Source organism: Anolis carolinensis, chromosome 2 (assembly GCF_035594765.1).
Source record: "Anolis carolinensis isolate JA03-04 chromosome 2, rAnoCar3.1.pri, whole genome shotgun sequence".
NCBI lineage: Eukaryota > Metazoa > Chordata > Lepidosauria > Squamata > Dactyloidae > Anolis > Anolis carolinensis.
The window spans coordinates 139,953,942-139,980,387 of NC_085842.1; the positions used below are offsets into that span (position 1 = coordinate 139,953,942).

Sequence of the window (26,446 nt, forward strand, 5' to 3'; positions counted from 1 at the left end):
CCAGAAATAGTTTTTAAACTGAGTAATAGATCCACATTTTGACAAAAAGATAACTTATATAAGACTTGAGATCATGTTCAAGATTCTCTTAAATATACCGTATTTTTCGTTTTATAAGACGCACTCCCCCCCCCAAAATAGAGGGGAAAAGTCAGTGCGTCTTATAAATGCAATATGAAGAAGAAGGCTCTGGGAACTGAGAGCGAGCGGGGGGAAGGGGCCATCCTCCTCCTCCTCCTTCCCTCCGAGACGGAAGAGGCCAGGCCGGGACTGAGCCGCCGCCTGGATTTTTCAGAGTAGGCCCCGCAGGAGGCGCTGGCGGCGGGAGGCGCCCCTCGCTTGTCGCCGCCGCCGCTGTGCCTGCCTTCTCCTCCTCCCCTCTCGAGGCCGAGCAGCCGCCATCGCCAGGAAGCCAGCGGAGGAGGAAGAGGAGGAGGAAGGGCTAGGCATGAACCACCGGCCCCCACAGCAGCCAGCGGCCTCGGCGGGGAAAATGCCCGCCCCGCAAGCGCCCGCCAGCGGGGAAGACGCGCTGCTCCCGGGCCGGCGGAGGAAGCTGGAGGCATTTCACAAGAACAAGAACATGTGGGTCTAGGTGCGTCTTATCATCAGGTGCGTCTTTTAAACCGAAAAATACGGTATCTTATCCACATATACATTTCTCTTTGAACAATTAATAACATTTTTAGAATTGTTGTATGTTTTCCAGGCTGAATGGCCATGTTCTAGAAGTATTCTAGAACATGGCCATACAGCCCGGAAAACATACAACAATCCTGTGATCCCGGCCATGAAAGCCTTCGACAACACATTTTTAGAATCTTTTTAGGGATTCTGCAATTGAACACCCTGCCATTGCATCATTACTTTTACAGACCGTATAAAGTTGAATATGATGAAACAATATAGTGGCATAATGAAGCTATCTGTAACTAAGCAGTCTCAGGATGCTATCCTCGATAGGCCTTGCTCAGTTTCAGATGGCTTCTGCGTGTTGTCATACCCTGAGTCCCCTTGGGTGAGAAGGGCGGGGTATAAATGTTGTAAATAATACTTACCATTCCTAAAAGCATCCTTCAGACCTCTGCATCTAGTTTTTTTTCCCTTTGGCTTTGTTTTGGTTATATAATTTGAATTTGTTCCCGGATAACTATTTATCAATTTAAAATAAATATATTTCCCTTTCACAAGTAGAAGGAATTGTACTTACCCTAAAGAGAGCAGACACAGTTTGGAAAGAGGAACCCTTCTTCTTTCCACCTTTCTTGCCACCGCCACCCTCTAAATAACATTTAAAAATCAAAATACAAAATAATTAGATATTCTTTGAGTGATTAAATAGAATTGGATAGTTAATAAAATTATATAACAAAGAGTTATCTTCTATGAAACTGTTAAAGGGCTGTTATGGCTGACAGACCTAGCTTCTGTTCAGAGCTGTGATCAAGAATTACCTTCTGCGGGGCGATCAGCAAAGAGTAATGCCAGTGTCTTCATAGATGATTTCTGAAAGAGCTGGATGACAGTTTCATTCAAGGGGTCCTTGTTCTTCTCCAGCCAGCCACTGATGTTGTAGTCCACGGTGCCAGCATAGTGCACCAGGGAGAAGTGGGCCTCTGCTTTGCCTTTGCCTGGCTTGGGCTTTTCAAAGTTCTTGCACTTGCCCAAATGCTGGTCATAGAGCTTGTTCTTGAAAGAAGTGTCTGTTGCCTTGGGGAACATGCACTCTTCTTCTAGGATGGAGAAAATGCCCATGGGCTGGAGAGAAACAATGAGAGCAGACAGATACAATATTAGCAAATTAAATTAGTATGGGAAAAAGCAAATGTTTCATTGTAAGCATTCAAAAAAAAAAATCAAACACAATAAGCCTAACAAATGCCATAGCTTGACAATAAGCTTGACAAATGTAGATTGTAAATTTTTGAAATTTCCTAATAATTATTGTAATTCATGAATATCAGAAAAAATTACTATTTATTAGAATTAAAGATGATCTCAGTGTGTTCCTAAATTCAGGACTGATTGCACATATAGTATTGGTTTTATTATTCTTTTGATTTTGCTTAATGGAGTGTATATTATCTTTTATTGTATTGTTTAATGTGTTATGATTTGTTGTTCTATTTATATTCTGTGATATTGTATTGTTCTGGGCATGGCCCCATGTAAGCCGCCCCGAGTCCCCGTTGGGGAGATGGTGGCGGGGTATAAATAAAGATGATGATGATGATGATGATGATAGTGATGATGATGATGATGATTATTATTATTATTATTATATTCATGTTGAACAAATTATAGTAAGAAACCTTCTCAATGAGTTCAATGCAGGCAGCCAAGTCCATTCCAAAGTCAATGAACTCCCATTCAATTCCTTCTTTCTTGTACTCCTCTTGCTCCAGCACAAACATGTGATGGTTGAAAAACTGTTGCAGTTTCTCATTGGTGAAGTTGATGCAGAGCTGCTCCAGGCTGTTAAACTGGACAATGCAAAAATATTTTCAAATGAGACCACAGTTTTAGCAATCCTCTTAATCATAGTCCTTTCAACCTTAGTGTTACTTTGCCCTGACCTTTTCACATTTTTTCAAATTTAGCTAATGGCTGATCCTATTCCTGCCAAATATTTATGTTCTAAAATTTTGGTCAAGATTAAACATACGCACTCAGTTCACAATTTTTTACACTTTCTAGTGCTCTCCTTACACTCTGCCATGGGCCTAGAGATAGATGCCTTGGATTCATCACTATGTCTTTTGTGCCAAATGATTTCAACAGTTTCCTTTCTGTGCCAGGTATTTTCATGCCAGTCATCATTCTTGTTGGCAGCTTGAAAACAATTTCACTCATTCAGTGCCTTTGCATTCAGAACATGGTTGAGCTTAACATACTTCAACTGCTAAAAACATCTAGAATTCCCTCAGCTTATTTAATACAATGAATGTGAAGGCCCCATTTCCTTACATCAAAAATTTCAAAGCCAGCAATATCCAACACCCCGATGAAATGCTGTCTGGGCTGCTTGGTATCCAGCTGCTGGTTAATACGAATGACCATCCACAAGAACATCTTCTCAAAGACAGCTTTTGCCAAAGCACCAACATTGTTGTAAACCTGGAACAAAGAAGTACAAAAGCTATAATATAAAGGAGATCAGAAAACATTTATTGTGATTAATTGACACATCAGGTTTTATTTCATAGATCATTACCTGCTGGACAGTTTGACCTTTGGTGACATATTCATTGCCGACCTTGACTCTGGGGTAGCACAGAGCTTTCAATAGATCTGCAGAGTTGAGGTTCATGAGGTAGGCTGCCTTGTCCGCAACTGAGAACAAAGGTAAGCAGATAATTGTATGAATCCCATGTGCATTATTTATGTTGGAAGAAGGTATGTACAAACAATAATTTCTGATAGACTTATCAATAAAACAGCATTATGATAGACCTTACAAGAATTAAGAAGAAAAAAACAGTTGCAGAACATTTTATGATTCTATACACATTAGTTCTGTGCCAGGTCCCACTGAGTTAAATGGGACCTATCTCCGGTTTAGTGTCAAATAGGATTGAAGCCTTTGGGCTCTGTTTCTGTGCTTTAGCTGTTCAAATGGAAGGAAGGAGCAGCTGAGGACTGTGGCTGTTAGTCCTTTTGCTGATTTTTCCATCCCAAATAGTACAAATACCTTCAGTGCCATCTGGCTCAGCCTGCTCCTCACGCTGCTTCTGTTTGAATTTCATGTTTCCATAGTGCATCACAGCTCCTGTCAGTTTGTAAATGGCTGTCTTTTCATCAGATGAGAAGCCTAAGATGTCAATGGCACTCTGACAATTTAATAAAGATTTGTAAGTTAATATTCTTTGTTTTACCACATAATTGTATGCCAAAATCTGACCTATTCATTATACTTACATCTGTAGCCATCAGCTCTTCCTGATCATCTATGCTAGGAACAGTGATTTCCCCTTGACTTACAAATGCAAAGTCATAAGGGTTGGTTGTAATGAGAAGCATCTCTGAAAAGAGAAATAACAAATATAGTAATTTTTTCACACAATATATAAATAATCCATGGCAATATTTTCACAAAAATTAAATATTCTGCTAAGCAGAAGCTCGTACCAATCAACTCTGGTTTTTTGTTGGACATAATTTGATAAAAGATGTGGTAGCTTCTTTCAGCTTTTAGCTGGAAAGTAACTCTGGACTTCTCCAGGAGATCTGTGAAGAAAGAAGAAACAGAAGTCATCAGATAAGAAACAGGGAGGGAGGGAGGGAGGGAGGGAGGGAAGAAAGAAAAGGTAGACTGCTTACATGTCTCAATGTCAGCAGAAGACAATTTGCCTGTGGCACCAAAATGAATTCTGATGAATTTACCCTTTAAAAAGAGGAAAAGGAATACAATTATGTATGATAAGTGACTGGTTTCCCAAATGTTTATTGGGCACTTATTATAAGTTACAATCTGAGAAGACCTTATACCTAGCAAAAGTGGACAGAAAGTACAGTATTAAAGACTTACAAAACGTGAAGAGTTGTCATTCCTCACAGTCTTGGCATTTCCAAAGGCCTCCAGCAAGGGATTGGCACTGATGATTTGATCTTCAAGAGTACCCTGCAATGAAAATATCCGTTAAATCATTTTCAGTGAAACAGAAGTCATCTTTTTGTGGAAAAAAACATACTTGCATGTTGCCTTGTGTAAGTGGTTCATCTTTTTTTTCATTTTACTGTACCTACAAATGTACCTGTATTTTACTTTGGCTGGCTGGGGCTTCTTCCTTTTTCTTGTCACCTGTGGCTGCAATTGTTGCAAAGTACTGAATGACACGTTTCGTGTTCACAGTCTTTCCAGCACCAGATTCTCCACTGTTGACGAAAGCATAGCATTATACGTAATTAAAGAGGATTAGTAGCCAATAACCACCCATTTTTCGCAGTGGATTAAATAACTAGAGGCCCATATGAATAAGTGATTGAAATATTTCTCTCTTGGAAAACTGAGATTATCTGGCATCCTTTCCACTAAGTTTATAAACTATGGATTTGTATTTATGGTTGTTAACCATTGAAAATGACTGCCCAGCCTTACCATTTCATCCTGACAGTGCTTCAGGCAGAGAGTTCTGAGGAGCTGTAGATCAGGAAACTAGGAAGTGATGTCTTGAGACAAGCTGTTCTGCAGAGCCCTGAGGGATCCTCCAGCTGCCTGTTCCTGAGTTGCCTTGGGCACCTCAGGCCCCTTCCACATAGCGGAATAAAATCCCACATTGTCTGCTGTGAACTGGGATATATGGCAGTGTGGACTCAGATATTCCAGTTCAAAGCAGATATTGTGGGTTATTCTGCCTTGATATTCTGGGTTATATGGCTGTGTTCTCAGATGTCATTCCCCATCTGCACTGTCCCTGAAACTCTTTGATTGAAGTACTGTCAGGCCAAAATGATAAGTTTAGGAAAGATAACATTTTCAGATGTAACCATGACAATCAAACTCTACCAGTATAATTACTTCCGATGATGCAGAATTTTGGCAATTTTCTATGGAAATGGATGTAATCAGCAAGGTAATAGGTGATATTTCACAGTGGAAAACTTAATATGGATTCCAATAAAAGAAATAAACTTACGTGATCAGGACTGACTGATTCTCACGATCTGGAAAGAGATGTAAGTACAGAGACTTATTAGAATATTATGGCTATCCTTTGAAACAGAGTCTCATTGAATTAATTGAGGTCTCAGTACATATAATTATTTTTAATTATTATGGTTTGGATATAGTCATTTTATGATAAATAACAAATAGCTGGGATAAAGCCAAGATTGTGTGTTTGATTTGTTACCACCAGAGCTATAAGCATTGCAATAGGACAGAATTTTATTAAACACACAATTGCTATAATTTAGAATCTTTCTACATCTGTCTGTATATTCTAAAACACACATATTAATGGCTGCAAAGATATACTTGATTATATAGTAATCAGAGATAAAAGTTCAGCTAGGCTGAATTCCAGTGGCCCAAGTAGTTTCTTTCTTTACTATAATGAAAACTAGAATTAATTGTGCAAAATAATTTGCATATTTTATAAAGATTGCAGATTTCAATGCATATCTTGGATTGCTGGCTCAGAATTTTCAGCATTGGGTGGCATCTAATAAAATCCAATACACACAATTATCATATCTTCTATCAACAAATGTCAGGATGGCACCCAGGTAAAATCAGTATTTACAGTTTTAAGCAATACAAAATAATTTAAGCAGACTAAAAACATATAAAACATTAACCAATTGAAGCAGGTTTAAAAGATTAAAACTGTTAGAAACCCCTCTGCACTGTATTTGAGGGAAATTAACGAAGTTCATGTTTTTTTTGTTACCTAAAGGTAACCACAATTTGTGTCAATCAGGTGTCCAAGAGGAGGGCATTCCTCAAAAGAGGAGCCCTTGCCCCAGCAGACCTCTGTTTTTGTGAAAGCATCTACAGTGTTCCCTCACTACTTTGCGGTTCACTTCTCACGGATTCGCTGTTTTGCGGTTTTTCAATAAACTCTAAAAGACTATTATAAATCATAAAAATTACAATTTACAGCCTAAGGAAGGAGGAAGGAGAAGCCAAAGGGAGAGAAAAGGAGCCCAAGCAGCAACGGGAGGAGAAGGAGGCCATTTATCAACACATGATTGGTTGATAAAGACTTAAAATAGTGTATAACTACTAAAATAATGTATAAACATTAAAATAAATATAGTGTCCCTACTTCGCGGATTTTCAGTTATTGCGGGTGGTCCTGGAACCTGACCCCAGCGATAAGTGAGGGAACACTGTATAAGGAAAGGCAATACAAGGTTCCCTCACGACTTCGCGGTTCGCTTTTCGCGGCCTCACTATTTTGCAGTTTTCCTCTCCCCTCCCCCCCAAAGGGAAATACACATACCGGTACCTTTCTATGTGTGTACGTGCATGTGTGTGTATGTGTGCCTCCACTTCCCCCACCGTTCTCCTTCTCCCTCACACAGAAATGGCAGAGGCAGAGGCTTTGCTGAGACCACCCAAGCTCCTCCTCCTCCTCCTCCTCCTCCTCCTCCATTGAAGCAGATGGCAAGGAGGGGCTGCAAAGAAGGAAGTAAGGAAGGAATCATTTCTTCTTCCCATAAGCCTCTTCTTCTTTTTCTTCTTCTCTGAAGGGCGGGAGGGACGTCACCACTGGCCCCGCCCCCTCCATGTTGGGAGGCAGCCAGGCAGCAAATAATAGTGTATAACTACTAAAATAAGGTATAAATATTAAAATAAATATAGTGTCCCTACTTCGTGGATTTTCATTTATCGCGGGTGGTCCTGGAACATAACCCCCGCGACAAGTGAAGGAACACTGTACTGCAAATATCCTAGGATTTTCAGGGATTAAGATGTCATTACAAACAATGAATTCAGAATGGAAGTGCAATTATTTTCAGTAAGAGAAGCCAAGAGTATTCCCAAGCACCTGCTCAGGAAATATAGCTCCAACCAGGACAGGTTATTTATTTAATTTGTGGACCTAAGAATCCACAGAGGTTCCATTTTATCCAGTTTATTGGTCTACATCCAGCCTATTATAGATTTCAACAGCTTAGAGTCCATGCTGACTTCAATGATACGGAGAAATAAAAGTGGGTTTCATCCACAAACTGATGACACACAACTCCAAAACGCCAAATGACCTCACCAAGCAGGTTTGTTTAGATATTGGACAGCATGGAGAATGATATGAAAACTTACAGTATCTTGCATCTTAACAGCCATGGGGCTAAACTGCTACTCTCTTCTGCCAGTGTCTCATACTCCCATCCCCAGAGTGTGCCCATTTGTGTATCTTGCATAGAAATGTCTTCTACAACATGTATTATTGATGTATTATTGTAAGTCCCATCATCTGTTTACAAAATTAATTGCAGCACTTGATGTGAAGAGGCATTCAAGCTTTGTTTTTCTTTTTCTGCCCCCCCCCCCCAAAAAAAAAAACAGTCCTGGGAATTTTGGAGGTACCAGGAATGATTCCACCCACCCACCCAAAGTATCTGGAGTGGCATCATATGCTCCTTTGTCTGCACTCTGTCAACTACTGTAATAAATATAGAATTCCTGTAATGACAGCAAACAAGGTTCACCATATGAACATTGTGTTTTAACAGATTGTGAATGAGAGGCACTCCTTTGGCTATAATTAAGAACAAAGGATAAACAAAGCAATTTTAAGCCCCAAACCTATTCACTGAAGTAGGTGGGGATTATTTGAATGTGGCTTTCTACTATAGAGTCCAACACTGAGCCCAGAAAAGCTCCACAGGCAGTGGTGTTTCTACCATTGCAAACATATAAAAAGCCCTGAAATTAGGTGAAGAGTAGGAGGAGAACCATGAGCCATTGGATCCAAACTCCCCTGAGAACCCCCAGGATCACATCCTTCACACATGACACTCAAGAGCCGGCACAGGCAACTTCATAACTAAGTGAGAGGGGGGAGTCCATTCCCGAAACAAAGGAGGAAACCCTTCTTCCTTGGAGGCTTTAGGTCCTTATGTCTGAGGATGTACATCTTTGGGAGTGCTCCATACATCCAGTAATTTAACACCCACTTTCATATACCATTCTAGCTCTGCAAAAATGTTTAATGGGTATTCATGGTATGGAGATTAAAAAGCAAACAGAATACAACATGTTTCTTCATATGCCCAAGGAATATTAGTATTACTTATGTGAATAAGAACTTCATCAAACAATTAACTGCAAGTGTCCTAGGATAGCTTATCGACAGAGTGCCATGCCCATCACACGATGCAGGCTGACTTCTGGCAAGGCTACATCAATGAACTAGGGTGCAAGCATCCTATGACACTGTGTCCAGAACATGGGAGGGTTCCTGTGCTCCTTTAGGAACAATAGGACCAGCATGAGGGAACGACGTGCAGTGATGCTTCCCTACGTGTGATGGGGAAGCATCTCTGCCAGCAAGGTGCAGCACCAGGATTGCCCCACCACGGGGGCTGGCAAATCGCCCCATGGGTCCTCATCATTATCATGAGGTACCAAGATATGCAGTGTGTGAAGAGGCATTCCGCTCTAAGGACTAGAGCAGGGGTCCCCAAACTTTTTTAACAGGGGGCCAGTTCACGGTCCCTCAGACCATTGGAGGGCCGGATTATAGTTTTTTTTTAAAAAAAGCTATGAACAAATTCCTATGCGTACTGCACATATCTTATTTTGAAGTAAAAACAAAAACAAAAAAGGAACAAATACAGTCTCAATGTTAATAATAATAATAATCATCATCATCATCATCATCATCAAAATAATAAAGAGGGTTGGAAGAGACCCCTTGGGACATCTACTCCCTCCCCCTTTTGCTTTTGTGCATCACATCATAATCAAAGCACCCCTGACAGATAGCCACCCAATAACAACAACAACAACAACAACAACACCATAATAAACATGGTTGGAAGAGACCCCTTGGGCCATAGAGTCCAACCCCTTTCTCCCTTTGTGAACCAAAACATAAAGCACCCCTGACCAACAACAACAACAACAACAATAATAATACACTAAAAATCAGGGTTGGAAGAAATTGCTAGCCTTCAAGAAAAATGAATCTACGACAGGGCTGCAAAGGAGGGAGTCTGTGTGGCAAGATAAAACGGGAGCCCTCTACCTTTTACCACAGGCATGCCTCTATTGTTGTTTCGCCTCCTCCATTGCAGGAAGGCGCATACCAGGTGAGGGAGGAGGAGGAAAAGGAGTGTGCGAGGTGAGCGAGGAGGCAGGAAAGGCACGCATCTTTCCCTCCTCTCTCGTTCTGTGCAGGCCTTCCTCAGCGGTAGCGAGGAGGAAAGGAGGAAAGGCCCACGCCTTTTCCTCGCCCCGTGAGGCCCTTCCTCGACAGCGGGAAAGTTGCGTGCGTGACGAGGAAATGGCGTGCGCCTTTCTCACTTCTCTCACCTCACGCGCACCTTTCCCACTGCCTTCCTCGACGGCGGCAGCGGGAAAGCTGCCCGCGAGGTGAGGGAGGAAAGTCACATGCCTTTTCCTCGCCTCGTGCAGCTCTTCCTCGGCGGTGGCAGCGGGAAAGGTGAGTGCAGGGCGAGGAAAAGCCATGCACCTTTCCTCCCTCACCCTGCGCTCACCTTTCCCGCTGCCTCCCTCAGCAGCGGCAGCGGGAAAGCGCCCCACGCAGCGGGGGAGGAATGCCTTTTCCTCCCCCCGTGCAGCCCTTCCTCGATGGTGGGAAAGCTGCCCCTGGGGTGAGGGAGGAAAGCCGCACACCTTTTCCTCGCCCCGTGCGGCCCTTCCTCAGCAGCGGCAGTGGGAAAAGTGCCTGTGGGGCGATGGAGATAAGAAAGGCATGTGCCTTTTCCTCCTTCTCCACACTACATGCACCTTTCTTGGCGGAGGAGGAAGGAACCACCACCGCGGGGGCCGGATAAATGGCTCCGATGGGCCGGATGTGGCCCGCGGGCCGTACTTTGGGGACCCCCTGGACTAGAGTAATTTCCTCATAGGTATTGCCTCAAGTATCAATTTAAAAACACATACATGTAAAAAATGAAATTATCATACTTAATATTAATTGACATTAAAACATGGGAACAGTTATAAGCAGTATTTTTTGTTTTGTTTTCTTCCTTGATAGCTGACCCTCTGCTGTATTTTGGTGAAACGTAAAGTCAATATCACTGCATGACCAGGGATTAAGCTGCAAGATAATTAGCACTGATCTTTTTTCTGAGATAGCTCTTTAATGCTGATGTAATTATTAGCTATCTTGTCTGGGTTTCATATATCCCAGAAAGATTGACACTTCCCCTGGGAATATATTACTGTAATTCTCTCAGATTAATTCTTCTACTCACCAGTTAACATGAACTGATACGCGTTGTCAGAGATGGAGAAGATGTGGGGAGGAGCCTCTTGTCGCTTCTTGCCCCTGTAGGCAGATACTACCTCAGGGTTGTACACTGGCAGCCACTTGTAGGGGTTGACAGTGGCACAGAAGAGGCCAGAGTAGGTCTGTAAGAAGAACAGAAGAATTTATTTTATTCTGTCAGCAATACTGTAGCACAACAGGAGTTCACAGTGCTTTAACCTTTTCATTTGCAAGGATAGCAATGTTATAGACCACCCCACTTAGTCTATCCTGTTCCCTTTGATCTTAGTTACAATTATATTTCTGCCAGTAGTTGAAGCTATAAGATGACAGGAATGAATCATTCCAGTAACACTGTATTGATGTAAACTATTGCTGTTGTAATCTGAAGTGTTTTGGGATGACTTGGTTTTGGACAGGAAATTAATATGTAATAAATTGAGAAAAGACCCAGTCTTGGTGGAAATGGAACTGCTAGAAATGGTTTGTTGATAAGGATCAACACAACTTGCAATTTTGGAGATGTGAGATTGAGATATCACAAATTCATAATTTATCAAAACATTAGTCTGCCTGTTGTTGATACTTTCAATATCATAAAATGTTTCTTTTAATTCCAAAATACAGGATACTGGTGCATTAAATTGAGCTCTATAAAAGGGTAGAAAAATGCTAATTCAGAATATATTTACATAGATCATCCAGGCTGCATAACGCTCTTTGAGGTTATACAAGACTGCAGGTTCGTGGAGGTGGGTCATCATGGCCATGTCCTCAATTTTGTCATATTTGGGAGGATTCATGGAAAAGATTTGGTCTTCCTTTACTGTTACAGACTGGAAAAGAAAGAATAAAACAGTTTATATTTTAGAAAGTAGAAATGTGAAAACAAATAATAGTACTATATTTATTACATTTTACTCACTTCTCCTTTTTCAGTCTTGACTGTGACTTTCCCTCCTTCCCTGCTCTGGACAGTGCCTTTGACATAGGATTCCTTAGGATCCACCACAAAAACTGAGTTCTTGGCATCAAAGGGCTTATTCTGAGACTCAATTCTTTCCTTTTCTGACTTTCGAAGGTAAGGAGCAGCGGGCCCGAAGGCAGCCATCTCAGCATCTGATGACATGGCTGAGAGTTACAATGTGCAGCTCAGCCAATAAAAAATCTGAAACAAATAAAAATATTAATCACTTTGTGAAAATGTGAGAATATTTCCAATGTTATTTCTCAAGTAATTTCTTCAAGGCCTATAATTTCATCCTGAACTGAATTATTGATCATTCAATACAGCTCTAAAATGACTTGAAATTGTAGTAGCCATAAAACACATACCACCTCGGATTAAGGAGGTTGCAGTGCATTTAAGAAAGCTAAAGGAAAGTGTGAGAAAAGCCTTTTAATGTGCTGCAGCAGATCTCAATATAACCCAGACCACAGAACAAAATCGACTTAGTAAAATGCAAAGTGCTTTGCAAAATCCGAGGCGGCGGCGGTGGGGGGGGGGGGGGCTGCCAAAAATGCCCCATAGGCATAGTTGGCCAGCAGAGGGCCAATTGACCCTCTAAAGAGAAGTAATTGGTTACCTCCACTCCTAACAGTCACTTTTCAATATAATCCGCCCTGTACACTTCCGTCCTCTGAAGGATGCTTACTTCAACCAGCCAAAACCCAATTGGCAACCATCACCTAGAGGACATTTTCATTGGCTTTCCTGAGACTGTGGAATGACCCTGCCAGGAGAGCTCTGACCATTAAATAAGCTGTCAGAATTTAAGACCTCTCTCTTTCAGTAGGTCTACCCAGTCAATTTTAAACTATGAATATTAAATTTTCCTTCTATTAGTATCATGTTTTAATCTTTGTAGTGTGTGTGTGTGTGTGTGTGTGGTATTGTGTTTTATCTGTTTTAACTCTGTTGTACCCCACCTTGTGCCATGGAGAGAGGCAGCTAACAAATACTACTGCTGCTACTACTCCTACTCCTACTAACAACAACAACAACAGCAACAGCAACAACAACAACAATGCTTTCTGAATTCTAGATCTTACATAAGTTCATTTCCATGGGATTTGTTTCATCATTCATGATACTAGATAATATAAACTGCTAATGCCCAAAGATTAGCCAAGGTTAAAAGATAATTTTAATTTGAGGGATACACATTTTTTTTAATTTCTTGCAAACTGCACTGAGAATTGCTGTTGCAAATGAAGAACAGGATATGAATTGTTCTCACAAATAAATAAAATAAACCGTTACTGTTAAAAGTAGTTTAAAAATTCAGGCTTGTTAGACTTTTTAATGCTTAAATTATAAAAGGATATTTGCTTAATCAACTACTTTAATTTTATTTTTTATGTATTTTTATCTCATATATTTGTAGTAAACAAGATACAGTAGACTTGGTTAACTGGGACTCAAGCAACTAGAACTTTCAAGAAACCAGCAAACAAATGTAAGAAATAATGTTGCATTCACAAAGCTGTTTCTATACTACAGTAAAACTGTGTTAAAGTTAAGTTTGTCTTTATTTGCCTTTAGTTGCTTTTAATTTTTTAATTATTATATTTCAATGTTAATATCAATACAGAGTTTATGGTATGATATAGCATAGTATTAGATAGACTTATTTTAATAGTAACTCTCAAGCAACCAGAAATTACATTAATCAACAATCCTCGTGGGTACTAGTTATCTGAGAGTCTACTGTAATAACATTTTAAGAAAAAGCTTAATATGATGTTGTCTGTATTGTAAATCTCTCCCATAAAGCATCCTGAATTTGACCTATCAGTTTGTTTTGCTCCAGACATTCTTTTACGAAAGGCTGGGTTAGTAAGACTATCAGTATCACTGAGGGAACTATTTTAATTCCTATCTCCTGCTAGCACAAATTATGATACAGCCTCACAGAGTCCATGAAGCAGTTTGCCTATTTATTTATTTACTGCAGTTATATGCCACATTTCTCTAGGTGTAAGACCCAAAGCAGTTTACAATCAATAAAACAAAATTAGCTAACAGCAGAACAATGTATTTAAGCACAATTAAAATATTGCAATATTAAAATAATAAATGGAATTGAATGAGATATTAATAAAAAGCATAAAATAGTTAAATTTGAGTATATCACCCCCTTCCAGAAGCAGCTTCCCTGCAAGCAATTACTTGTTCAAAGTTTGTTTGAGTGAGCCAGGCTAGCCTCCCATGGAAGGGAATTCCTGAATGTGGAAACATCCACTGAGAAGACTCCCATGTCCTCACCAGGTGGACTTGCGTGAGTGGTCAAATGAGAGAAAGTCTTCCTTTGAGACTAGTAGCTTCAAAGTGACTTTCATATAGGGCTTTATAGGTCATGATCAGCACCAGGGCTGTAACCAAGAGGAAGGGGGAGTTAGGGGTTCAACTCCCCCCCTCCCAAAAATTTTCAAGTTTCAAAAAACCCGGTTTACTCATGAATTTTAACTGATTAACCAAATCTGCATGAGTGTCCACTGAAGTTTATCTGTCTTGAGTGTCCACTAAAGTTTATCAAGGGAGTGTGACTTCTAAATTATTTTGCGTTACGGAACTACTCTTCTTGATTCGCTACAAAAAAGTTTCAAACTGCCCCCCCCCCCTATTTTTATTCTGGCTATGGTCCTGATCAGCACTTTGAATTATGTAAAAAAAGAACCACTATCAATTGGAGTTCTTTCAACAAGAGATTTCCTGCTTCTTGGCAGGGGGTTGGACTGGATGGCCCATGAGGTCTCTTCCAACTCTGCTATTCTACGATTCTATGATTATATGGTCCCAGCTAGCATTTTACCTGTGGCATTTTGGACCCACTGAAGTTTCCAAAGAGTTCCCAAAGACAGCCCCATGTAGAGTGTGCTACAAGATATAATCAAGATGTGTGTTGCCACAGCTAGATTTGACTTCTCAAGGAAGAGCACTACTCTTAACTGTGCAAATGCATTCCAGGACACCACAGAAATCTGGACATCCATGTTCTGGACTGAGCCAGGAATAAACCCCAGTTGTGAATTTGGGATTTAAGGGAAGTCTTAATCTCATCAGCATAGGCTGAATCCCGATTCCCTGATCTACCTATTGAGTAGCATGCACATGCCTCCCTGGTGTGTATTGGCTATGCTCAGGGATTAAGTAAACTGGGGTCTTACCTTGTGTGTTATCAGGTGTAACAATGCAGGGTCGAGCTGGCCAATACTGAAAAATAAAAAGGATAGCTCCTTTATCACAGGTCTAGCAATCAATGACATGGTAGAAATGGATGAAGGCAGATTTTAAATCCTTATTGACATAGGCAGTCTCTGCTCATGAGTACAGAAGGCAGCAGGAATGCACTAGGCTGGGAAGAATTTGGAGGAAGATCCCACGCCTTTTAAAATCAAGCTCCTTGCACACTTACCTTCAAGCTGTTGGTGCAAGGACGTATGAGGTTGGAACCAGGGCTACTTATATAGGAAGTGATTTGCATACACAGCAGCCACCCCTTCTGCCTAAGGTTAAAACCCTTTTGGCAATCTTAACTCCTATCAGGATTCCCATTCATATTTGACGTGAATAGATATAATTAGACAGATCAGCTCCATGAATCAATCTATAAATAACTTGACAAGAGGAGGGGGGAAGTGGGTGGTGGTTGCCTATATATTCTCCCTGAAGAAGAAGAAGCGATTAAAAAGAATTCATGTTATTTATGAAACAAGAGGCTGGGTTAAAAGTTTGAAGAAGAGCAAGAAAACCTTTTCTGTTCTTTGTTAAGATAAATCTTTAGGAGCAAGAAGTTAAAGGAGCACTCCAGCACTGGGTTGAAATATCCTAGGAATACTCTAAAGGCACTAGATTCTGCCTGAACTTGGAGGCTTAGAAGAGTTAGCCCTGGATAGCACTTGGATGGGACACTGCCAACAAATACCAGGTGCTGTAGGCTATGTTTCAGAGGAATGAACTGGCACAACCACCTCTGATCAATCCTTGCCTAAGAAATCCTGTGAAATTCATGAGGTTGCCATATGTCAACAGGTCACACACACACACACACACACAGAGTTAGCAGATAAAGGATCTTCGGAAATGAGAGAAGAGGAGATGATAAACAACCTACATCCCTTATAAGCAATATTTTTGGAATCTGACAGTGTTGAAAACAAAGGGTGATGAAAGTTATGAATATAAGAAATTAATAGAGTCTAGAGCAGTTAACTTAATTACAGATTGTAGGATTACTGTTCCAATGTTTAAGATCATTAGGTATAAAATGCTGTGAAAGGACATGGAAAAGACTAGGAGACACATGCTAGAAAGGTTCCTTACACTTTCAGAAGAGAAATATATGAACTTGATGCTATTATGGAAGCAACGAAAAGGTATCCTATTGTTCCAAGAAAATTGTATATACTTATTGTGGTAAAATGTGAAAACCTCACAACTTCTGAGGATGCCTGTCATAGATGTGGGTGAAAGGTCAGGAGAGAATTCTTCTGGAACATGGCCATATACCCCGTAAAACTCACAGCAAACCCAATGCCAATTTTATTGTGCAAAGGAAAAGGCTGGTAAATTTAAAGCAGAGCTCATATTTGTAACGATTTAAAATCTGCTTAATTACACAGTTTTGCTGTTTCAGTTATACACTATTCTATTAAATATGAATTAGCCATTCAAATTTGCATTTCAAAATAATATTGAAATCTGAACATGGTAGACTTGTTGGTATCTGTCACTCAGTCAACAATAGAAAACTAATCCATAAAGTAGTCTAGCTGTTAATCGTTACAAATTGACACCACTGCATGTTTTTTGTGTCTTATCATATTGTTGCATGCCAACCACCACATAAAGATGTAGAAGCACCACATTCTTGCTGAAGCCTCTTCTTTAGCTTTCGAAATAGTAGTGACCAGCCTCAATCAAAGAGGAAGTTGCCCACTGACTGTGCATGACACTGTCAAGCATGTTACCCCCTGCCAAGGTATAAAAAAACTCTGAGAATTCTTTTGATACCTCTCCTACATTATTGCCTTTTTGGTAAAATAGCACTTATACACCCCCTCCCTATAATATAAAAGGGACACTGATTTGTATTAAAAAGGACATGTACAAATGCATCCTTAGAAATAATTACTTTTATTTAAATCTAAATACAGCATCTCTGAATATAGTTTGAAAACTATGACCATATAGTCTATTCAGTGTGCTGTCCAGGTGGCACCTAGGAATAGAGCAAATCTGTCAGTTATTTTTACTCCCATATTCAAATTTTGTAAACCTCAAGTTATTTTAATCTTTTATGATGAATGTGCTAAGCTGAGATGAAATTCTCAAACATCTGTACAAGAAAAATGGAAGAAATATAGCTGTTATTGGTGACCTCCATGTATGAGATGTGGTGAATGTTATCTCAATTTTGGACATATTAAAAAGCAAGGGTTCTCAAACTGTGCTCTGTGGGGCCCTTGGGGTCCCATGAGTGATAGTCAGGTGCTCCATGGTACCATGCGGCTTTCCGGCTCTTCCTCTTTCCTCCTCCTCCTGAGAAATGCACGAAAATTAAAGTTTGGAGCTGCCTAAACAGCAACAGCAGCATCCTCCCAAAGCACAGACCCCTTCTCCCTGCTTTCCTCACTGCCCAGACGCTTTTCCTTGCCGCCCAGACCCTTCCTCCCCCTGCGCCTTTTTCATGTTGGTTAACATTTGTTCATTTTTTTTCAGTTAGTTCACACAAATACTCTTCATCTATTTACCACGTTCCTGGTCTGTCTGTCTAATTTTAAAATGCAATGCAGCCCATGCCTGATATACATATATAATATAGAAATATTTCTTAGGGCTCCATGACAAACCTTTGCTTCAAAAAGGCCTCTGTGACTGAAAAATTTTGAGAATCCCTGCTATAAAGGAACTATCTAACCCTATTCTCCAAATAGGTTCAGCACCTCAGATGGTTCCAGTAAAACCCAGAGATTCATCTTCCAATTGATGTGGAAGCACCTCACTGAGGCATGGGCAAACTTCGTCCCTCTGGGTGTTTTGGACTTCAACTCCCACAATTCCTAACAGCTGGTAAGCTGGCTGGGATTTCTGGGAGTTGAAGTCCAAAACACCTGGAGGTAGTTTGCCCATGCCTGAGCTAGCTGCTACTATCTGGGTGTGAAACACATGCGGAGTAGTCTGATGAAATTTTGACAGTGTCCTCAAAATAGTGAAAGGGGTCTTTCAAATTAAAATAGAGTCATATGTGGTTCTCCAAAGTTAGGGGACGATTGAGGAAGTTGTCCACCCCTGACACAGCAGGTGCCTTTAAACAGAGGACTTTTGTTTCAACAAGCTTTCCAACAGAGGGGTGACATCTCTGAAAACCATCATGCTATCTGTGAGCAGCAGCTCTAAATGTGAGTTTGAGTGATGAGATCTTAGGGAAACTTTAGGAGGTTAAATCACACACTTGGCACAAACCTAAGTTGCAGAAGTGTTTAGCATTCTGAGGCTTTAGGAGCTGAGGATCAGAAATTCAGCTGTGTGAGTTAGTATTTCAACCATTGGCTTCTTGACGTATCTGTTTGGTCTAACAACAGAGAGATATTCTGGTAGTTTGGTAATATGGTCTGTGATTGTCAGCACCCTTCTAGCTTTCAATGCATACTCCATCTGTTTCCCTTAGGAAAAACAGCAATTGTTCATTAGTGTATGCGCCTAGCACTGAATAACATTCCTTTCCCAACACACAGGCTGAGCTGAACAAAGCAGCCAGCTGCACCAAAACCTCTCCTGGTGACAATCCTAACTATATTTCAGCTGACCTGTAAGAATTAGAATTTATATTTTACCTGGCACAAAACAAGGCTTCATTTGAATGAAAATGCCCTTTTGTTGCTGCCATTGGATACTCAGAAACAAAAGAAACTGATGTTTAGGACTTTCCTTGCCTCTTACCCAAAAAAACTTTACTGTTTCTTGAAGCGTGTGGAGCAAAGGCAGACAGTATCTTACCCCATATGTGTTAGGATGCCTTTATATTATCTTCATACTCCAAAAGTAGTAGGGAGTAGTTTATTTATTTATCATGTCAGAAGCGAATTGAGAATACAGTTATAATGTATTTTAAAACCAAAAATATAAAAACATGGCGTTATACTAGATTTCCTTTGACCAGGAAGCTGGTCACTTGGAGTTCTTCTGGTGTTGCTGTAAGACAGTCTACCATTATGCATATGGCAGGGCACAAACTGCATTGTAGTAGGTTGTCTGTGTTTGTCCTCACATGTCGAGGACTCCACTTCAGAGCCCAGATTCTTAAGGTTGGCTCTGCATCTTGAAGTGCCAGAGCACAGTCTGTTCAGCACCTTCCAAGTCACCCAGTCTTCTGTGTGCCCAGGAGGGAGCTTTTCATCTGATATCAGCCGCTGATTGAGGTTCTGGGTTTTAGCCTGCCATTTTTGGACTCTCGCTTTCTGAGTAGTAGTAGAAAACTATTTCTTGGTTTAAGGCATTGGCCTGCTGGCTAATATCCGAACAGGAAATGGGCCAGAGATATCAATGCCTTGGTCCTTTCATTACTGGCCACTACTTCCTGACAGATGTCAGGTGGTGCCATACCAGCTAAACAGCACGTATAATTTCTCTAGTGGTATGGGGCATAGACATCCTATGATAATGTGGCATGTCTCATTAAGAGCCACATCCACTGTTTTAGTGTGGAGATATGTAATTGAGGGAGTAATTGAAACTGAGAAATAGTATAGGGATATAACTCTTTGCACTAGTTTCCTCTGTGCTGATTAAGACTAGAAGTTTTTAATGCATTTTCAAGTGTCATTTTGTGACTAATTTGGGAAATCTTCAATATATCAAAAATTATTTTTTTCTGTCCCCCAAATGGTCTTTTGTCCATTTTTCCTTCAATTTTTAAAAAATGGGAACAGATTGTGGCAGTTGATTATGTTTTTGATTGAGTGTCTCAGTGTCTCAAGAATCAGAAAAATCACAAGTAACTTTAATTCCAAATACTTAGCTAAAGTTACCCAGTGGGGTGTGGGGATGTCTAATGTCTGCTGGGCAACCTTTCCCATTGCAAATATGATAAGATAAGCCAACCCGCATGCTTTCAGACTATTGTTTTATTAAAATGGTGTTGGAATGTGACTGTAGCTGGTATTATGACATCTTTCTTAACTCCAGCAAGCCAATGAGAGTGCCCTGGAACATGACAACACAGATTATTTTTCAGACTAGGGAGAAATAAGTATCGACTCCTGCCATATTCAGTCATTACAGTAATCCTGACACAACACTTTTGAGATCTTTATTGATTTTTATGGTTGGCGTCATATTTGAAAATAAATGACCTTTATCCTTTCAAAACTTAACTTTGAGCTTTTGCCTTTAATTTAACTGACCTTTTTAGAAATAGAGCTTTAGTTTAGTTGAATTGAATTGGAATGCCTTTAGTTATCTCTGGAAATCACCATATGACATTTAATCGCCTTCAGGAACCAACCCCAGTTCTGTTAAAAAAGCTACTGATGTTCTGCCGTTTTTCACCATCTTGTGGGAGGCTTCTCTCATGTCCCCGCATGGGGAGCTGGAGCTGATAGAGGGAGCTCATCCGGGCTCTCCCCAAATCCAAATAAGCAACCTTTAAGTCAGCAGCCCAATCTTCAAGTCAGCAGTCTTGTCGGCACAAGGGTTTAACCCATTGCACCACCAGGGGCTCCACTACTGATGCTAATTCTGTGTCTATACAGGCAGTTCCTGAGTTACAAACATCTGACTTACAAATGATTCATAATTAAGAATGGGGATAAGACAATAGGAAGTGAGAGAAATCTACAAGCTGGAAGGAAAATTCACTCCTGGAAGAGTTATCATGGGGAAAAAGTTTCTCAGCTGAAGCTTTCTCGCCAATCCTTACTTATGTTAGGAATTCAATTTATAAGGAACAGAATTAAGGGTGTGTATTTTTAAAAAGTTACTAATAATATATTCAAGTAAAACACGAAGGCGTCTTTTTTGTTTGCCAAGGAATCTACAGTCTTTATTTTCTAGAAACTGAAGGGAAACAATACAGAGGAAGTGACAAAGAATTTCACATTTTGTGCTTTTCTTCAGTCACTGTGGATCTTCTAGGCCGCCTTATTCTTCACTTACAACAACTTTCTTATGCACTTCTCGACTCTTTACCCTGAGTTTGTTCACCTGGGACTCCGCAATGTCAGCCCGCTCCTCAGCCTGTTCCAGTTCGTGCTGAATCTTGCGGAACTTAGAAAGATTCACATTGGATAGTTCCTCCTAAAATGGAAGGAAAAAAATCTGTATGCTGGCAAATTGACACTTAAATATTATACATTATTTTTAGGAACCATGAGCAAAGATAAACAAACATTGTCTTTTCTTTTAAGAGCATTGTTTCTAGAAATGGTGTAGCATTATCTAGTGTCCATTCAAAGTATCTCACTCAAATTTACAGGGGGAAAAGGAGGTGGTTCCTGTTCAGACTTCTTGATCCAATTTACTGGGTTATGTGAGCAAGCACTAATGGCTGAATACCACACCATCACTTTCTAAGTATCTCAAGGACAAATATAGTCTAGGTTCCCTCTTTTACTTCATCTCCTGAACTCTCAGAATTAAGTCTAAATATTTGTTCTTTTCTTTTTGCTTCGACTATTCCTTGAAATCCTTCTGTGAATTGCTTGGGATGGTCTATGCCAGTTAAAAAAGATTATTCACTTTCATATTAATGTAGCTGGATAAATTTTAGGATATATGAAGTGTAGGAACAAGTTCAGTTTTTTTGCTCCCTTAAATAGATCTCAAGCAAACTTTTACAAATTGTTTCTGGGTGTACATGTATGACAGGTGTGTGTGTGTGTGTGTGTGTGTGTGGAACCCATCCCATAACCCATTATAAACTCCAAAATCAGTCTTTTTTCCATTATATATGATAGATATTTAGATAATATGCAAAGGACTTCCCAGCCAGGCTTCCCCAAATGAAAGGTGGGAAGTGCATCTTTGTAAATAAAATAAAAATAAGGAGAATTGTGTCCAACTTGCTCAGATTTCTCATATGAATTACAGAGTAAGATTTTTTTTAAAATGTAGTTAGAATCCACATTTTAACAAAAATTCTAAAAACTGTTCTTAAGACAAAATATTTTTTAAAAATTAATTGTCTTTGAATACATTTTCAAAGTATCTCATGGATTTGATTGCTTTTGGATCATGGTCAGATTGATTGTTTAAAAAACAGGATATAGCTGCTAAAAATAGGAAATGGAAACATCACAGATTATAGTGACTGATCCATTACAGAAATTTCTTACAAGCAAGATGTACACCCACAGTGTTTCATGAAAAACATAAGGTTATATAAGAAAAGTTGATTCCCTGAATAGTTCTTATTCTTTAGAGTCCCTCTGTTAAAAACACTACAAAGAACTGGACTGTTTCAGAGGAGCGAACGTAGTACTTTTTAACACTGAAATCTGGACCTAAATGTTATGTTAAAGTGAGCCATGGCTATGTTAGTACCACACATATTGGTTCAGATAAGGAGAATTTGTCTAAAAGGCAGTTTTCCTACTCTATGGGTTTCTTTACAAGGATGTAGTTGTTGAGTCAGCAATCACATCTGCACATTTTATTGCAAGCTCATGTCTATATATTGTGATATACATGACAGTATCTATTTACAGTTGCTATTCATTTTGAACATGTCTGACCACTGTGCATGCATGCAAATTCAAGATTTATTCTCTGTCAAACTAGCCTTCATGACTATGTCAGACTGTGTGAGATTCGTAATTATACGTACAGACTCCTCAGATTGCCTCTTGTATGCTTTCACTTTCATCTGCAGTTTGTCCACCAGATCCTGAAGCCTCAAAACGTTCTTCCGATCTTCCTCAGACTGAATAAATAGAAGTAAATAGCAGTATGAGTAAATGTGTTGGACAAACCACTTTTACAAATTCATCCATGAACACCTGAATTTGCCTTGTCCTATCCTCACCTGGTAGGTGAGTTCCTTTACTCTCCTCTCATATTTACGAACACCCTTTATAGCCTCAGCACTGCGCTTCTGCTCATTCTCTACTTCAGCTTCCAGCTCCCGCACCTGAGGGAATAAGCTCAACATTAGAATTCAGACAAATCTCTTCTAACTCAAAATGGATAAAGAAAGACTGCAGAGGTAGAAGAGATACTGACTCTGTGCTCCAGTTTCTGCAGCTGCTTCTTCCCTCCTTTCAGTGCCAGCTGTTCTGCCTCATCCAGACGGTGCTGTAGGTCTTTCACAGTCTGGTCCAGGTTCTTCTTCATCCTCTCCAGATGAGCACTGGTGTCTTGTTCCTTCTTGAGTTCCTCAGCCATCATGGCTGCCTATTAATGGAATAAAATAACCCAAGTCAGGAAGCTATGTATGCTAGCTGCAAACAAGATTATAGTTTCTAAAGGAAGTCTGTTCAACTCACATCAGTGATGGCCTTCTTGGCTTTCTCCTCTGCATTGCGAGCTTCCTGAATAGTCTCTTCCACTTCACTCTGGATCTGGGCAATGTCTGTTTCCAACTTCTTCTTGGTGTTGATCAAGCTGGTATTCTATTTTGAAAAAAGGCCATGGCTTTTGTAAGTTAATGAATAATGTTGTTGGACAGTTGCAGCTACTTAGATGTGAACATCTGCTCACCTAAACATGCAATGAAGACACCAAGTCCAAGTAGCTCTTCCATCCCTCAAATGCAACTTATGAACTCATCAGATGAGCAAAATTGCTCGTCCTATGACATTTCCACTTCATTTGAGACACGGAGCCCACCAGCTCCCATCAAATGACATCAGTCTACTTCCAGCAAGACTCCATGCCTCAAGTGGAAGTGTCACGGGAGTTTTCTTATGTTGCAGAGAAAGCATTGGGGTGAAGCTGGGTGGTGACACTTCCCCTGTGGGATGAGGTGAGGGGGAAGACAGGCAATGTAGTGCAAGGGCCAATGGGTTCCTCTCACTCCCTGCCACGCCTCACCAAATTCATCATGATGTTTGGTGAATCACAGCCTTAATGCGATGTGGTCCTTAATCTGCAATAGCAAAACTTACCTGTGTGTGGAGGAGTTGCACACGTTCACTTGCATCCAGAAGCTCCTGTTCAGCCACTTTCCTGCCCCTCTCTGTCTGTTCCAAAGCTGCCCGAAGCTCCTCAATCTCAGCCTGCATCAGGTTAGCTCTGCGCTCAACCATGGCCACTTGTTCTTTGAGATCCTCTTGGCCTCGGAGGGCATCATCCAAATGCAGTTGTGTGTCCTGAAAAAAGATAACAGAGAAAATATTGTGAAGAAATTCTTTGATCATAAGAATCACCTCAATTTTCTCATTATAGAAGTGCCTATATACTTTCAGTCCCTTTTAAGAGATAAAAAGTGGCATGTAAATGATATTAATAATAGTAGTAGTGGTAGTAGTAGTAGTAATACTAATAATAATTAATACCTTAAGAATTCCTTGTGTGTTTCTGAAGTTCTTTTGTGCCTCAGCAGCTTGGCGGTTGGCATGGCTCAATTGGATTTCCATTTCATTCAGATCTCCCTCCATCTTCTTCTTAAGACGCAGAGCATCATTTCTGCTCCTGATCTCAGCATCCAGTGTGCTCTGCATGGACTCCACTACTCTCAGGTGATTCCTCTTCAGCTGATCAATTTCTTCATCCTTCTCTGCAATTCTTCTGTCAATATCAGCCTTCACCTGGTTGAGCTCCAGTTGGATGCGGAGGATTTTGCCTTCCTCATGTTCCAGTGAGGCCTTAAAACCAAAGAGTTAATAAAATTACACATTTCTGAGCCAAGTAACAAGACATTTACAGTATATGGAGTTATGAACAGAGACAATTTGTCTGCTTTCTAATACAAGGTTGCAGTTTTTCAATGGATTAATTGGCAAAATATCCAAGACAGATACAAGGAAGTGCTTCTCCACAGCTCTGTTATTTGGAATTTCCTAAGAAGTGAAATGCATTAAATGAAAGGAGAGTTGCTTATAATACAAGGCTAGCAATGTGTGCTTGTAATGTCTGTTAAATGGAATTGCTGGCTGTAGAATCAGTAGCCCTCCAACTAATATATGCTCTGCGGTAACAGCAAGAATAGGATTTTGACTTCATGCCCTATTTATGACTTCCCAGTGGGAAAAAGATTAATGGCCTAGAAAGATGTCTTTTCTAATCCAGCAAAGTTCTTCATCTATTATTATATTCATGTCTCTAGTTGCCCGTTTTATTATATATCACAAAATGACTATTCAGTGGCATACTTTTTTTCTATAAGTAACTACATGATTACCTCAGCTTCTTCTAGAGCAGCCTGTATTTCAGATTTCTCCTGTTCAATCTGCTTCTTCACTTTCTCCAATTCATGGACAGCCTTTCCTGCTTCAGCAATCTGTTCCGTGAGGTCAGATATCTCCTCTGTTAGCATCGCACAGAGATAAAAAGGTGAATAGCATTTATATGAATTATATTACCATGTATTAGTGGTTAGCATGATTTATCCCAGTCAGGATTACATGCTCTCCAGCCTCTACCTTTCTCTGTATGTTTCTGTTCACACTCTCTCCTATCTTGCCTACAGACTGACATCAAAGGACTGTGTTTCTCCAGTTCCCCTTCAACATCCTCTCAAGGCAAGTGCTGTTTCGTTTTTTTAAAAAACAAGATATAGGCTTGACAAACATAACAAGGCTTTGTAAAATGATGCTTTGTCAGAGACTTTGCAGGTTGAACTATGCCAGCATTACATTGGCTGGATAGAAGAGTTGTCATTTGCTGCTCTGTCTTAAGCAACTTGTCTTTGGTCAGCTTTGAACCAATGATTGAGGTCTAAGAATGAAGTAGTACTGGTTCCATTTCCCTTCTCCAGAAATCTGAAATACTTTGAAACCCAAAACTTTGTGCCACCAGCTGCCCACTTCTGTCTTTGGGGAAAGGGGGCTAGTCACACTGAGTTTGTCCTCAAGGAGCTCTTGTTCCACTGCTTTCAGAAATTTGATGACGGTAGGTGGGAAGAATTACAGGTCCTGCAGCTCCATTCATTCACACAAGACCTCTGTAAAAAGCAGACATCCCAGAAGCTTCTCTTCTTGCCTTTAGCCTGAGCAACGTGGCAGGTTGGCTGTTTGTAAATGGGTGGCAAGTGTACCAAGAGACCACATTGGCCATCATCTGTGTCCAGCCCAGAGAGAATGAAAAAAAACTCACAGGGCAGCAGAGAGAAGCATCTTTTCCTGGCTACTTTGCTAAAAGGGCAGAAAGTGTGCTGAAAGGCATTAAGCATCTGGGGCATCTGCTTTTTTGTGAAATCTTGTGTAGGTTGAGTTCTTTCCCCTCTTTTCCCTTTTCTGTTTTCCCTGTCAAAGTTCTGGCAGTGGTAGAACAAGAGTTCCTTGAGGAACCCCGCTCCTTTACCTCATTCACTATGTATACGCAAATACAGATATCCCCTCCTTCTCAAGTATTTTGGATAAGGAAGACTCAA

The 26,446-nt window shown here is 40.3% G+C and overlaps 1 protein-coding gene, 1 long non-coding RNA gene and 1 other non-coding gene across 16 annotated transcripts in view; 1 reads left to right on the forward strand and 2 right to left on the reverse strand.

Annotated features, from left to right (window-relative positions):
- Positions 1 to 15,440, reverse strand: part of LOC100555588 (myosin-1B) — a 29,592-nt gene extending 14,152 nt beyond the window's left edge. The window contains exons 1-17 of the transcript XR_001729938.2: positions 15,332 to 15,440; positions 15,084 to 15,129; positions 11,839 to 12,081; positions 11,606 to 11,749; positions 10,900 to 11,056; positions 5,637 to 5,664; positions 4,755 to 4,875; positions 4,529 to 4,621; positions 4,321 to 4,384; positions 4,129 to 4,227; positions 3,919 to 4,022; positions 3,692 to 3,830; positions 3,215 to 3,333; positions 2,968 to 3,117; positions 2,313 to 2,483; positions 1,455 to 1,758; positions 1,211 to 1,281 (exon numbers count right to left, since the gene is read on the reverse strand). This is a non-coding gene — a transcript (myosin-1B). The remainder of the gene's footprint in view (positions 1 to 1,210; positions 1,282 to 1,454; positions 1,759 to 2,312; positions 2,484 to 2,967; positions 3,118 to 3,214; positions 3,334 to 3,691; positions 3,831 to 3,918; positions 4,023 to 4,128; positions 4,228 to 4,320; positions 4,385 to 4,528; positions 4,622 to 4,754; positions 4,876 to 5,636; positions 5,665 to 10,899; positions 11,057 to 11,605; positions 11,750 to 11,838; positions 12,082 to 15,083; positions 15,130 to 15,331) is intronic.
- Positions 224 to 25,600, forward strand: LOC134296266 (uncharacterized). 13 transcript variants are annotated; one of them, XR_010002896.1, is made up of 6 exons: positions 225 to 612; positions 3,207 to 3,345; positions 7,030 to 7,136; positions 13,301 to 13,372; positions 22,787 to 25,407; positions 25,544 to 25,600. It is a non-coding gene; the product is annotated as an uncharacterized LOC134296266 (long non-coding RNA). The 13 variants fall into 13 exon arrangements; XR_010002903.1 differs by having other exon boundaries at positions 225 to 595; XR_010002900.1 differs by lacking the exon at positions 13,301 to 13,372.
- LOC107982410 (myosin-1B) overlaps positions 20,931 to 26,446 on the reverse strand; it is a 32,083-nt gene continuing 26,567 nt past the window's right edge. For both annotated transcript variants that reach the window (XM_016991312.2, XM_016991311.2), the window contains exons 33-40: positions 25,256 to 25,380; positions 24,411 to 24,719; positions 24,021 to 24,224; positions 23,400 to 23,525; positions 23,137 to 23,307; positions 22,940 to 23,044; positions 22,742 to 22,837; positions 20,931 to 21,213 (exon numbers count right to left, since the gene is read on the reverse strand). In XM_016991312.2, coding sequence (XP_016846801.1) covers positions 21,058 to 21,213; positions 22,742 to 22,837; positions 22,940 to 23,044; positions 23,137 to 23,307; positions 23,400 to 23,525; positions 24,021 to 24,224; positions 24,411 to 24,719; positions 25,256 to 25,380 — 1,292 coding nt within the window. In that variant the 3' untranslated portion in view covers positions 20,931 to 21,057. The remainder of the gene's footprint in view (positions 21,214 to 22,741; positions 22,838 to 22,939; positions 23,045 to 23,136; positions 23,308 to 23,399; positions 23,526 to 24,020; positions 24,225 to 24,410; positions 24,720 to 25,255; positions 25,381 to 26,446) is intronic.